At 34.8% G+C, this 15771-nt stretch overlaps 1 protein-coding gene across 1 annotated transcript in view; it reads right to left on the minus strand.

The window, feature by feature from the left end:
* Nucleotides 1-15771, minus strand: part of COL11A1 (collagen type XI alpha 1 chain) — a 208274-nt gene that overhangs the window by 91471 nt on the left and 101032 nt on the right. Inside the window, exons 29-35 of the mRNA XM_056139025.1 lie at nt 14709-14762; nt 12666-12773; nt 8808-8861; nt 2510-2563; nt 2335-2379; nt 2175-2228; nt 1728-1772 (exon numbers count right to left, since the gene is read on the minus strand). Coding sequence (XP_055995000.1) covers nt 1728-1772; nt 2175-2228; nt 2335-2379; nt 2510-2563; nt 8808-8861; nt 12666-12773; nt 14709-14762 — 414 coding nt within the window. The remainder of the gene's footprint in view (nt 1-1727; nt 1773-2174; nt 2229-2334; nt 2380-2509; nt 2564-8807; nt 8862-12665; nt 12774-14708; nt 14763-15771) is intronic.

The following is a 15771-nucleotide window of genomic DNA, read 5'->3' on the forward strand; positions in this document are numbered from 1 at the left end:
GACCACTCAAAATTAATTGTAAATTGACTCTATAAATATTCTGACTCTGGTAAAATAGAACTAAGCAGAAAAGTAGGCAATCTGGAGAAGACCAGAAAGGATGTTTTCAACTAATTTCTGAATTTAAAAATAAACATTTTTTAAAGTGTTATGATTTCATTTTACTAATTTACATCTTCATTTGATGATGAAACAAAAATAACTCTATTAACTCACTAATATGAGTTTAATGACAATGAGAACATTTATAAAATTTTTTTCTTGATGTTTAAATGTCATTCAATATGTATCGTAGTATGTATGCATATATTCATATATATGTAATGTTATATATGTATTATAAGAATCTTACTCATCCCTTAATTATTTCTCATATAAAATTCAAGTTTAACTTGACATGAAATTTACTAATTTGTTTTGTTTCACTAATTCTGATCATTTTACCACTAAAAAAGTACTAAGTCCCTATTCACAGATATCTATGATGTAAAAATGATGGTTCTGACACCACAAATAAACTCACCGTCAAAGTATTTTCACAATTCTTAACATACTATTGGGTCACACTACTGTGCTACAAAATAAAACATAATATCATCCAAAGTGTATTCACATATTAAGCCTTCATCTTGAGATTTTTGTATTGCATACAAAAAACATTTAAAGAGAAAAGATGTACCCTAAAAACAAAATCTCAAATTCTTTGATGATTTGTGAGATGGTTCATCTCCTGTTTAATTACCAAATATTGTAAATTATTTTATCTGTCTTCTGGTTAAGATGATTATGAACATGAAATATTTGATGAAATGGGTAGGGTGAATTTAATTTGGGGATAATTCATCAAGAGTGAGAAATTGAGGAAATTTAATTGAATCACGTATGAATCAAAGCAATGAAAAACTGTGTTAAATATTTATTCCTATATCTTATACAATGACATTCTAATCATAAGAAGACATATTTTTAAATTACTTATTCCAGTTTTATTATATTTACTTCACAGTGTGTTTCTGTATTTCTCTTTGAAAAACCTCTAGTGTAAAGACCACATAAAATTTAAAATAAATATATTAATGTGATTGCTAATATTAAACACTACTGTAGAATATTAAGAAGTGTTTCTAATGTATTTGAGAGAACTACAGATATTAATATTAAAGATTTCTCAAGAGCTTTAAAAAGTCTGGCGACAAAAAGAGCTGTATTTTGCCAAAAAGGAGGAAGTATGCTTGCTCATCTGTATTTAGCTTTACTTTATATGAGCTGAAAATCAATTCACTAAATAGTTTTTCTCTTTACTGGAAGAGATGTTTTATCTTGATTTGAATGTATATTGATTGTGACTTAATGGCTACTGGTAGCTTGCATTTCTCCAGCATAACACTGCTGCCAGCTCCATGGACTAAAATGAATACCAATAGGAAAGCAAAGGGAGTGAAGAAGGCACAGATATTACAGGCATATTTAAAAGAAAAAATATATATGTTTTCAGTTCAAATATATTTTGAGGCCACTGGCCCTTCTCTTATTTTGCACCAAAATTAATCGGTGATAAAGTAAGTAAGCTGAGTGATTAGAGAACTGATTAGATAGAAAATTAGAACTTTAATTATATGTTGAGGATATCATTCCATATTTATTTGTAGATACAATGTACATTTAGCCCCACATGTAAATATTCACTATTCATCTTTACTTTGTATTATGTGGTGTGTCATACTTACTCTTTCACCTGGAGGACCAGGAGGACCATCACCACCCGAGGTGCCCTAGCAAAACAAAAAAGAAAAAAGAAAAAGAAAGAAAATTGAAAGGAAGAGAGGGGCTGAAAGGGATATTAGGCATGAAACCCTATTGTCAACTTATACTATAAGTTACATTGTCAAAAGTTATTTAAAAAAAATAGAATTGTCATAAAGGCAGGAAGGTAGGTAGGAGATAAATTTGGAGGTGGGGGGCCGGATATCAGTGGAGGAAACTAGACACGAGGGAAGGGATAAGTGTTGAAATGTTATATACCTGAAACCCAATCATAAAAAAATTTGTAATTTACGGTGACTTAATTTTTAAAAAAGTAAATAAAAAATCAGTTTTTATTTCATCTTCTAGGTTCCATCCTTGGGAAAATGACTAGATTTTTCCAGACCTAATGGAACATATGCGGCCAGTACCTTTGGACCAGGTTTCCCTGTAGGACCTCTCGCTCCTCTTGAACCTCGCGGACCCTGCATTTGAGACAAGAGGTTACAGTGATCAAATGCTGAACAAGTACAAAAATACAAAGTTTTTATGTTTGAAGAAATTAGCTTGAATTTTAAAATGAACACCCACCGTTGGACCACGCTGACCCCGAGGACCTGGCTTGCCAGCGATGCCCTAGCAAAGAGAGTGCAAACAGTTTTCAGTACACTGAAGGCAATGAAGAATAGTGAATTAGGGGCTTAGGAATGAGTACTCATGAGTGTTTATATTAGATAACCCAGAACTATTGACGTGTATATCATACCCGAGCACCTTTCTCTCCATTAGCACCAGGAAACCCAGGAAATCCAGTAGACCCCTACAAAGATAAAATGGTGAGCAAGGAACATATTAACAATTTTAGGTATAGACTGAAAACTTTTGAAAAATATTGATTCTCACAACTGGAAATATTTATTAAATCAAAAATCAACTTTAACACCTGCCTTCTTGATGCATTTGGAAAATGAACTTACAGTGACATCTGAATTCCTTGGAAGCATTGAAAGTATAAGTTTAAAATATTTTAGTTTGAAGTTAATATATAACATTTCTCATATTGAAATTAAAAGTAAAAAAACTTTTATATAAAATAAATTATTTGACATAGATTACACAAATTGTTTAAACTCTAGATGATTCCATTCGTTCACAAGCCTGAATAGTCAAATCTTAAAATAAGAATTTTTAACATTGTTTTCTAAATTAACATTACTATATTTCTATGCTTATTTATCTGTAGATAAATATTTTTAAACATTTAGATCCAGATTAAGTCAAAACTTTTCTTTTTCTCCTTGTTGTTTTAATGTAGTTAATGTAGCTCAGAGTTAAATTCATACAGTTCTGCACTAACATACTTGAATTCCAAAGACATAAATTCAAAACAGGTTTTTACACATAAGTAATTGGGTAAAATACTTATCCTATTCAAAAAAATTTTTTTTTTCTGTAAAACAGGGGCAGTAGACTTATACATATAATTTTATTATATTTTTATTGAGGGCTGAATGTCACCCCTTACTACTACACCTGGTCATTCTAAGAAGCAATCTATGGGCAGTGCTCAGGGAACCATATGGTTCCAGGAACAGAACTGGAATTGACTTTGTGCAGGCAAATACCACAGCCCTAGTACCATCTCTCCAGCCCTTAGAGGTAATTTTAAATGAAGATGAGGTATAAAATGATAATGATACACCACAGGAAAAAATATTTTAATAAACTAATTGTTATAAAATTCTCACATACAGCCACATTGTTATATGTTACAATGCCCACTAACTGAATTCTCCCCCGTTTTCTCCTGCATATGTCCAGATTTTCTAAGGTTCAGAGTTTCCTTTGTCCATAACCACTTGGTTTGTCTTTTTTCCTCATCTTGTTGACTATGATATGACTATGATATTCTGGTAGTGGAAGAACTCTTCCAAGTACTCAATTTTCTTAATTATATCACTGCATGGATAAAACACATAATTATGCAAAATACTAAGCAAAGAGTAGCTACCATTCAAATTTTAAATATTCCTTGTGCATTAAGGAAAACATCAAGGCCTCTGTGACATGAATCTACCACCTGCAATTTTAATGCATTCTTATGGTTTGAACTAGTCTCAAGCAACATTTGTCCTAATGATAAATTGATTCAGTATATCATAATAATCTGGAGTGATTGCTAAAAATATGGATGTCAATTCCCACTACAGACTTACTGAAATAAGCTCTCAGCAGTGGGGTCCAGGAACTTACATTTTTACCAGTTTTTGCATGGGATGAATATTTGACTGATGATATAAATTTATATTTCCTTCACAGATCAAGAAAATTCTATTTGCATTAGAAAGTTTTGCCTGAAAATTCCCCGCCTTATCAAAGTCAGGATGGGTGACCTCTCTCCCACTTTCCACTATTTCTGGAAGCCCCAGCAGCCACATCCACATCCCACGGCCAGCCCTACATAAATTCATCCACTGGTTCTATTCCAGAGACTCATAAATAAATCTCAGATGAGATCAACTAGCTGCAAAAATTTCTCAGATACCCAATCCCAGCTAACACTTCTGAAGCAATCTCAGTAGTTTGTGTGTGGTGGGGGGAGTCCAAGTTCCTGCCCTACCAAAGCCCTGAGTGCCACAATCACACACCAAGGGCTGCTGCCATGCCTCCAGTTGGACTGCCCAGTTAAATATTCTGGATTTTCTGGAGCAGTATCTCCAAACTTTGCAACACTAACATCCCACTAGGAGCATACCAGGCTGAATAGGAAGAGAATCTGTAAATCAGCTAATCTTGACTAACAAAAACATTAACACAAAAGACTTAGCTTGCAACAACAGCTTAGTAAACTCTCAGAAAAGGCCCTAATATCCCCACGGCAAGATACAATAATTTTCACCAATTTCCTTCTACTGAAGCAGTCTTTTTCTAATAGATTTTTCTATTAGTTATTTAATAGTAACAAGCAATATAAAATAAAATGTTGTGGGCTTGCCCAGGGGCAGGGGAAATGGAGACAATGGTGAATGTGTTTAAATAAAGTTTAAAAAAAAGAAAAGAAAAAAGAAAAACTGTATTTTTACCAATCTCTAAAAATATTTTAATGTATAGTTATAGAGAAAACTATGGACTGGAGTGATAGCACAGAGGGTAGTAGGGTGTTTGCCTTGTACATGCCGACCCAGATTCGATTCCTTCGTACCTCTCGAAGACCCTGGCAAGCTACCGAGAGTATCTCACCTGCATGGCAGAGCCTGGAAAGCTCCCCATGGCGTATTCAATATGCCAAAAACAGTAACAAGTCGTCTCACAATGGAGGTATTACTGGTGCCCGCTTGAGCAAATCTATGAACAGCGGGAGGAAAGTGCTACAGTGCTACAGAGAAAAATATGATCTGAAGACAACTTAAGACACAATATGCAAATAGTGGGGAATAATATAAAATTATCACTTAATCACTTAATCACTTAATCCCCGTTATTCATCGATTTATTCGAGCGGGTGCCAGTAACGTCTCCATTCATCCCGGTTGCGTGTTAGTGTAGCCCAATGGTATCTGTTCGTTTTAGGAACATGTAGAGCCTCAAACCGATCATTTAGGGTCTTGACGAAGAAGTCTGACCATCTTATATTTTCAATATATATATTTTAAATTTTTTAAATTGCATATCCTCTTTCCCTGCAGAGAAATATTATTAGATTATAATTGTTATTACTGGAGGAATTTGACAAGTATAATCCAAATGGAAAATAATTATTTACATCAAATTTATTTTGAGAACAAGTACTTATTTCTGTCCTAAATAGAATAGCTAACTATTCACATTTATAAAAATCCAATTCAACTAAATTGTTCTTATCATCAATTTTATTTTTATTAATTTGGGAGCTGGGATCTCAACAAGTACTAATGTGGTGTGGGTGCCACTCCCTGCTTTTCTCAGACCCTTTGTGTTGATCCCTTGCTTCAGTGTTTTGGCCAATAACATACTGCTGTGGCTTAGGCAACGTGCGCTGAGGAACACTTAATAAACACCTAAACTCACAGTAGAGAAAACTGTGTCATTCAAGTTATAGGAAATATTTCAGCTTTTAAATCAAAACATCATACAATTTCTAGTCAACTTAGTAATAAGAACAAGGACCCTTGAAGTTATATAAGGATAATTGAGGTTTTCAGGTAACACAGTGAATGTCGTTAGTTACTCATAATACTAAAGGAAGTGTTTGACACTTAAAAGAAGGTTAGCCAGTGGCCAAAGCAATAGTAGAGTGGGTAGGGCCTTTGCATTGCACAGAGTCTACCGGGGTTCCATTCCCAGCATCCCATATGGTCCTCCAAAGTGCCAGGAGTGAGTGATTCCTGCATGCAGGGTTAGGGCTAATGGCAAAGTGCTGCCAGGTGTGGCCCCACAAATGAAAAAAAGAAAAAAAAAAGTTAACCAGAAAACAGAGCAATGTATCAAGAATAAAATTTAAAATATAAAGCTGTTATCTTTTTTTGTTGTTGTTGTTGCTTTTTGGGTCACACCTGGCGATGCACTGGGGTTACTCCTGGCTCTGCACTCAGGAAGTATCCCTGGTGGTGCTCAGGGGGCCACATGTGATGCTGGGAACTGAACCCAGGTCGGCCGCTTGCAAGGCAAAGGCCTACCCCCTCTGCTATCGCTCTAGCCCTAAAGCTGTTATCTTGTGTCTAACATATACTCAGAAATATTTAATTATCTTGCATATTTTACAAATCATATATGGAATAAACCTTATTTTTAAAAATGTAAAGGCACATTTGCTTCTGTAATTTTTGTAAAGCAGAGAAATATGTATTTTCAGAAATTCAATAAATATTTTTAAGATAAACTATGTGAAGAGCCTAAAACCTTGCCTTCTATAATAATAAGTGACACTAATGAACATACTTCACACTAGTAAGTAGAAAGAATATTTTTCCCCTAAAAGATTAAGCTAAGACACATCTGTAAGTACATAGTGGATATTACTTAATAATCAGGATTTATCCATTATAAAATTTAACAATTCAAACAGGGTTAGACCATTAGTTAATCTCATATGTATATGATAAAAATTGATGTATTAATACTGATAATCAACTTTTATTTAAAAATTCACTTAACCACTTTGATATGACTACTCATTACTTCAAATACAATCTTAACATTTTATTATTAATTTAGAGAAAAATTAGTATATTACAGTATTTTTAAAAGCATTTGTTGTTATATTGTTATATTCATATGTATAATTAAAATAGTCAAAAATTGGATTTAAATAGCATAATGTATTAAAAGATGACTCCTGACCCCCAAGAAAAAAGATACATAAAATCTCAGAACCCTTTAAAGTGACTGGATCTGGAGAACAGAAAGATCTTTTTTACTGTATTAATGATGTTGAAATGAGATGCTTGAATCCAATGTCATGTGACTTTAAACACGGAGAAACCCACACACTCAAAAGATCATGCCTACCGAGGCCACCAGTTGCCCCCCACTAGCGGCTCTCCAGCACGGCCACGTCTCCAGTGCACAGAAACCAATTTCTTAACTATCTGACTTTCAGTAGAAATACTTCCAGGTTCAATAAGTAAAATAGCAGAAATCCAAAACCAACATTTAATTCTTGAACCCAGCTGTAGAAAGCAAATCACTTCACAATGCTTTTTCAGCATGTCTGATTTGTGGGGGGGGTAAACTCTAAATAATAGTGGTGAATCTTTTATTGAAACAATGAATCTAATCAAAGCAGATAGAGTGTTAACTAGAATTCATCTGCCCCACAGTCACTGGGAGGGGTGGGGGGGTGGGGTTTTATTGGGGTTCTTCATGGTAAAAAATAAGTTTTGGTAAAGGGAAATGTGTTTGATATTTGCATGACTGAGACCTAAACCTGAAAGCTTTGTAACCTTTCCCACGGTGATTCAATAAAGAAATAAAATAAATAAATAAATAAATAAAATAAAAATTAAAAAAAAAAAAGATCATGCAAGAAAGGAGCAGAGATTACAGTTGGCAGACAACCCCTGGGCATGTGAAAGGTACAAAGCCTGGCCGCTGACTCTGACTCTTGATTGACTTGTTTGTTTTTGTTAGTTTTCATCCTACCCTGCAGTGCTCAGGGGACGTCTACACGCCTGAATGTGTTGTGTGTGGAGAGGAGAGGGCATATGCAGTGCCTAGGACTGAACCCAAGCCTCACACATGGCAAACCTGTTCCCCACTTAGGCACTGCCATCTTAGTCTCCAAATACTTCACTGGAGACACCTGACTTTCAGGATTGTGAAAGTAACTTTGCACAGTCTAGAGGATTTATTATAGTAGCTTTAGTAAACACAAACTGAGGGAATAAGGGAGAAGGAGATTTCACTGTGTGAAAGACCCAATTCTAATTTTTTCATTTTCACATGGCAGTTCAAACCCATAGGATACTTGAAATAAAATCCAAAACTACTATCAATAACCCACTTTGTAGACCTATAGCATCACCTCTGCACAGTCCCTATTCCAATTATGAGGAAGTACTGACTGTAAATTCTTTACTAAAGCACTTTGTTTCCTAAAGCACTACACTCTTTAATAATGGAGGTTGTGTTCCCCACATTCAATGTGCTCCAAACAAAATGACTTATTCCTCTATAACTATATATATATATATATATATATATATATATATATTCATATGTGTATTAGTTTGCAGGCTATACTTGACAATCTCATGGATCAATCCTGTCAGTGCTCCAGCAACCATACATGGTGCTGGGAATCAAACCTAGAGTAAGTGCTTCACCAGGGCACTTCCGGCACCAATTAAATATTTTATTTTTATTTTTTTGTGAGGGGAATACAACTAGAGTTTACTCCTGATTTCAAGCTCAGGGATTGCTCTTAGAGGTGCTTGAGGAAATCATCCAGGATGATGGGGTCAAAGCTGGATGGGCATGAAAGGCAGCCTGCAAAGCAGCCTCAAGCTCCTAAATTCTCAACAAAATGATTGATTTTAAGTTTGTTCACAAATGTTAAATTATAAAACTGCAGCTAAATACTTTACCTTTGGACCTTGTCTACCAGGATATCCTGGCAATCCTGGAACGCCAAGCTTCCCCTAAAGCAAAAATTGGGGGGGAAAAAAATAGTTGAATTTAGTATGAACCACATCTTTATACACTTAAAGGGATCATTTTAAAGTTCCTGTTATACTTGTTTTCATTATATTTTTTCATTTGAATAGTAAACAATGTGGCTTTGGATGTAATTCTAATGCTATGGTGTTGCCTAGTTGAGAATGTCATTCTTCAGAGTCAAAGAATCTTGAGCTACAGCTAAATTTTTTGCCCTTCATTTGGAACTCTACAGCATGATTTAAGAAAAATTCTAAGATTTTTAGCATTAAAAATAGTTTTATTAATGACAGGAAAGACATAATTATTACCATAGTGAGATCCCAATACAAAATAAAAGTTAATGCAATATATTTTAATAACAAAGTTGAAAATGTATTTAAGTAAAGAGACTAGGCATTATATTAATTGTATTAAATGATTTTGATTTCTTTACTTACATAGGTTAAAGTCATATAGTAATCAGTCATTATAAATTGACTTTCATTTATTTATTTTCTGAAAATTCCATTTGCCTTTCCCTAAAGTTTTCTTAGAGCAAGGAATATGAAATAAATTTGTTGCATGCTGCTGAGGTGATAGGATGGGATTGAGAAGGAAACTGGGGACAATGGCAGAGGGCAGAAGGGAAGGCCATTCTGGTGGTGGGATTGGTGTTGAATACTGTATCCCTGAAACAACAATATTTTGAATAACTTTAAAAATATTGGGATAAGTGGTGGTAGAAAATGGGCATTTGTGGAGGGATGGGTGTTCAATCATTGTATAACTGAAACCCAAGCACAAAAATTTGTAAGTCTACAACTGTATCTCATGGTGTTTCACTAATAAAAATTTTTAAAAATTGGTGTTTTAATAAATATACATTTTAGAAATTCCAAATGATTAACATTTTTGATATTTCATTTCTTAGATTAAATGTCAATTTAACAATAGAAGCTATTTAATTGTTCCTCATTGTATATACTTAGAGCAATTATGCTAAAAAATCTGACCTAAATTTTAAAGAGCTTATTTTATTCAAATATCTGATAAATCTGGATTAATAGATCAAACTTTGAGAGAACTACACCCAAATTATACACACAAATACACACATATCAGTTTGTGGGTCACACACAGTAGTGCTCATAAAATACTCCTGCATCCGTGTTCTGAATTTGCTCCTGACTGTGCTCAGTGAACCATATTTTGTGCTTGGTTTTATATCTGGACCTCCTGCTATAAAGTATGCATTCAGGTTAATGACTATGCACAAAAAACATCTAACCAAACATTAAATAAGTAGAAGGATGGAGAAAAAAGTAAATAAATTACAATTGTGATATTTTACTATGAGTACATCATATCATTTTCTCTGTCCATTTAAACAAATTAAGAATAAAAAACCAAGCTCAAATTGCTACGTAAAATATTCTATGATCAGCAGCATTTTATAAATAAGTTAATATTTTACTAGGTAAAGCAAGGCAAGAAGTTAGAACTATAGTTTTTGACCTTGCGATAGTTTGAGATAAGGCACTGTCTGATTCAAGATCAACAAGCAGTCTTCAGATGGGAAATATGCAAACAAGCCCTAAGATGCATACTGATAATGATGTCCCCTTGGATATATTAAGTTATCATACCTTTTTTTATGCCACTGATTTCAAGGTTAATGAAATTCTTTAATTACAATCAAAAAGCTTTTGAGTTCCATGGTAATTACTACATTTGAATGTATATTCTAATTTATTTTCGAATCATTTATAATATGTCCAATTAGAATACTTGTTTTTATTTTCAGTGCATGATTGATGACTTCAGTCAAGGGAATAATTCTAATAAAATGCGAAAGATGTGGGACTGTGGTGTAGTTTCGACTCTTGATACCTGAGTATAGATGACTGGGACCATTTATACAGAATACAATATGGTAAGGTTAAGAAGATGGGCAAGTACCCAGAGTCTCTTTAACTATTGGCAAGTAAGCACTTCAGCTGAACTATTTAAGCTGTCAGTCTTTATCCCCTACCCTCAAGTTTTCTTTCATTGCTTAAATACAAAGACATTACTCATGAGTCAGCCAAAACAAACACAAACCAAACCAAAATTCCTGGAGTGTCTCTACATCAGACAACACATAAATGCACACAGAAATGTCTTCTTAGAATTTTTTCTACTAACAAAAATTTATTATTCCTATATGATGTATGCCGCTGAGACAAGAGAGTAACGAGGAATTAAATTTAATTGAATAGCATAAAACTCTCTTATTTTATGGAATGGGCGGGCTGGAGCGATAGCACAGCGGGTAGGGCGTTTGCCTTACACGCGGCCAACATGGCCGACCCGAGTTTGATTCCTCCGCCCCTCTCGGAGAGCCCGGCAAGCTACCGAGAGTATTTGATATGCCAGACACAGTAACAACAAAGTCTCCAATGGAGACGTTACTGGGCCCGCTCGAGCAAATCGACGATCAACGGGAGGGCCTTTATCTTTTTATCTTATTTTATGGAATAATGGTTTGTTCATTACAGAAAATTGTCCACATTTTAAAATAGAATAAAAATAAGGTTTTACTCTGACTATTACTTATATTTTCCTCTAGTACATGCTGAGAACATACTTATCATAGATGCTTTAATTTTTTCTTTAACATAATTGTAAATTCTTTGATCATTAATATATAATCACTTTATGATATGCTAATGATATCATTTCTAATATTTTTACATACTTCCTGTAGCCCTGAGACTATGAAAACTAAGAAAATTAGAATTTCAGATGGATGTTCAAAAACACAATAATGCCCTCACTACCACATATTACAATAAAAACCTCTTGTAGAGGACTCTGAATATCAATACTTGTAAAATAAATTGTCTTTGAAAATACTTGTGTAGGTGAAAAGTCAGAAACCTTTTGTAAAGATAATTCTATTTATTTTAAGACAATACAGAAATCATCTTTCACTGATATTTTTTAATTCCTCATTAATTATACCTCGAGCGGGCCCAGTAACGTCTCCATTGGAGACTTTGTTGTTACTGTGTCTGGCATATCGAATACTCTCGGTAGCTTGCCGGGCTCTCCGAGAGGGGCGGAGGAATCGAACTCGGGTCGGCCATGTTGGCCGCTTGTAAGGCGAACGCCCTACCGATAGCACAGCGGGTAGGGCGTTTGCCTTACAAGCGGCCAACATGGCCGACCCGAGTTCGATTCCTCCGCCCCTCCCGGAGAGCCCGGCAAGCTACCGAGAGTATTCGATATGCCAGACACAGTAACAACAAAGTCTCCAATGGAGACGTTACTGGGCCCGCTCGAGCAAATCGACGATCAACGGGAGGGCCTTTATCTATCTTTATCTTAATTATACCTAAATTCTAAGTTTCTAATTTGGTAAAATGTTACCTATGGCTTGACCCAGAGGAATGAAGATAGAAATGATATATAGTCTCACCTTCTGATTTGTCTGTGATAGTATATAGATATGCTTTACATAGATTGAATTCCTGGGATTCTAATTTGGATAATTAAAGTACCTTAAAATGATGATGAAATCACATGTAAAAGAGAACCTGTTGGGACTGGAGCGATAGTACAGCAGGTAGAGTGTTTGTCTTGCATGCCTCCAATCCAGGTTTGATTCCCAGCATCTCATATGGTTCCCTGAGCACTGCCAGGAGTAATTCCTGAGTGCAAGAGCCAGGAGTAACCCCTGTGCATCGCTGGGTGTGACCTTCCCCCCAACCAAAAAGAGAGAGAACCTGTAAACTTCAAGCTCCGTAAACTTAGAGCCCACTGACCTTCTCTCCTGCTTGACCAGAAGGACCAGGATCTCCAGATGGACCTGCCCGACCTTTGGGGCCTTCAGGACCGTCTTCTCCTCTTGGACCTAACTGACCAACTTCTCCCTGAAAGAAAGTGTAACAAAATTCTTGTAATTTAGATTACTTAGGAGATTGAGTGATTAGAGTCTATCAAAACACTCCTTATTCAACCTTTGGTTTGTGGACTTATGTTTTATTTATAGCAAAGATACTTGAAGGTGTTGGACTTCATCATATTTCCATGCACAAAGCAACTGCATATATACAACCTGACACCTGGAGACCTGCATAAACCAGTTGGTACAATGTAGCTTATTAAATTAATACATCTGTGTTTCAGTAAGACAAAAGGAGAAGAAAAAGGCATCAGGATCCTTTTGCAAAAAAAGTTCCAAAAGACAGAATATGCTATCCCCAATTCACTACCTGAGAATAAGAATTTTTTGAGCTGAAGCCAATTGAGAAGAATATATAAGACAAGTTCTCTCTCCCATGCTTATTTCCATTCAAATATAAAAATCAATTCACGATATTTCTCCTTTTCTTTCTACTTATAGAACAAAATTTAATCACTGGAAACATCTGGACTTATTACCCCACAGTCTGCAATTGACCCTGAGAAATCTGCACAACAAAATTCACTAACTGGCTTTAATTGAGATTCTTTTCTCACATACCTATCTTCACACAATTTGTAGCACTACAAACTCAGCATCTTACTCTTTTGTATCTATCATTTCTCTTAAAAACTGTTCCTTTGCTAAAGTATTCAAGTTCGATCTTTCCTTTAAATTACTTATCATTGAATCGTCCCCTGTGTAAATTTGATGCAGGCACCAGTAAACTTTTCATAAGTCTTTTCTCTTAGGTTGTCCTTTGTCGATCTAATTTTACAGGACTTGAGTGAAGTAAAGGTAAAGGTAAAAAAGGTAAAGGCCTTCCCGTTGATCGTCAATTTGCTCGAGCGGGCCCAGTAACGTCTCCATTGGAGACTTTGTTGTTACTGTGTCTGGCATATCGAATACTTTCAGTAGCTTGCCGGGCTCTCCGAGAGGGGCGGAGGAATCGAACTCGGGTCGGCCATGTTGGCCGCTTGTAAGGCGAACGCCCTACCCGCTGTGCTATCGCTCCTCCTTACTGTTCATAATTGAGGTTTGTTTGTAAGAGTGCAAATGTTTATACGTTTTAGGGGTCCAGTGTGACTGCACACACTCAAAATCAAATTGCCAATATCAATATCCCTCTACTGCTCTCCCCATATACTTGCTGCCTAAGCCATATTGCCAATACCCTTAGTAACCTTGGTTCAAAAGCAACTTTCAGAAATCACTGTTTGGGATGTAAGGCATATGTCTCCGTTTTAGATTTGATTTTCAATTTTAAGGTAGCTGAAACTATTATGTGTAAGTTATTGCTCAGAATTTAGACGCTGACTTTCTATGCCCTTAGGGAAACATTCTGTAGTACACGTACATTTCTGTTTAAATTTAGTGTGTTCTATTAGTAGTTAGAAAATATTTTTTATAATAAACATTTTGATCTATTATAAGTAACTCACATTTTTGTTGAATTTATAAACATTCATTACCATGAAATAAAATGTACCTTTTAAGCAATCAGCACTTAAAGATCAACATATAATTACAATTTGTGAATGTTACAGATATGCATTTTCTAGGAAGCATAATTTACTATATGTGGGCAAAATCTAGAATAATCTCATCAATTATTTCTTGTAAGCAATTTCATAATTATTTTGGAAAATGTCTATAAATGATAAAACTATATTTATGTGCATAAGTATATATATATTATGGGAATATGACAACTTAGTAAAACATACACAAAACATCTGAGATCACATTATGCCCACAAAAATGATACACCTAATATGAAAACTGAAGAGAAGTTTCAAGTAACATAAATTTTTCTTTAATGTTTGATAAACTTAATTATAACAATACATACACATCACAAAGAGAAATGCATTCCCTAAATTAAATTATCTTTTCCACTTACTCTGTCACCTTTAAGCCCCATGTCTCCTTTGAATCCTGGAAAACCATCTTCACCCTAAAATTTTGAAGTAATAAAGCATATTCAATGAACTGCTTGATGAGTCTACATTACAGTTGTATAGACTACAAGTACAGGCAATTAGAAAAAAAATCTTGAGAAGTATTAGTCCTTGTTCTGAAAATTGTCTCTCTCTGCTCTTACTTTTAATCTCCCAAACCCTCCATTTTCTATAATTATGTTCATTAGTTAATCTAGGGTCTTTTTAAAATTGTTCATTAAATCTTCTCTATGAATTGAGGAAAGAAACATTTTAAATAATATGTACTTTATGTCTTTGAAATAATTAAAGGTAAACATTCAAATGATTATGATTCAACTTTGGATTATAATTACTTTAGAATACCCAATAAAATATTTACCTATGATTTACTAATTTATGCCTAGGTATTTTATAGCACAAGATTTTGTGATCTGTCCTTTAAATAACTAGTTTTAGTTCAACATATTCTCTACATACAATCTTTTTCCAGGTGAGATAAGAAAATTAATGTAAATGTAAAGAGAGATTGTTGACTGTCAAAATGTGCAGAGTGATGCTGGAAAGTGGTGTCCTTTAGAAAGTGAGGAGATACTTTGACTAAAATATTTCCAACCATTGTTACTGAAAGAGGCTTTTAAAATCAGTTTTGTGAATGAGTGATTTCTAGATGTTAAAAAAAAACGGTGCAAACTCCTAAAAATAACCAATTTTGATATTAATAGAAATAGCTGAGTAATCATCCTGTTTAGGAAGAATAATCAGAGCGCTTTGAGATTTGGTTTGCTTGGTTTTTGCTATATAAAAATGAATGAAAAACATCTGTGTTGGGGCCGGAGCAATAGCACAGCGGGTAGGGCGTTTGCCTTATACATGGCAAACCCAGGTTTTTATCTCCGACATCCCATATAGTCCCCGGAGCATCACCGGGAGTGATTCCTGAGTGCAGAGCCAGGAGTGACCCCTGAGAATCCCTGGGTGTGACCCAAAAGCAGAAAAAGAGAAATCTGTGTTTTGTTCTGATAA

Source organism: Sorex fumeus, unplaced genomic scaffold, assembly GCF_029834395.1.
Source record: "Sorex fumeus unplaced genomic scaffold, SorFum_2.1 ptg000131l, whole genome shotgun sequence".
NCBI classification, from domain to species: domain Eukaryota; kingdom Metazoa; phylum Chordata; class Mammalia; order Eulipotyphla; family Soricidae; genus Sorex; species Sorex fumeus.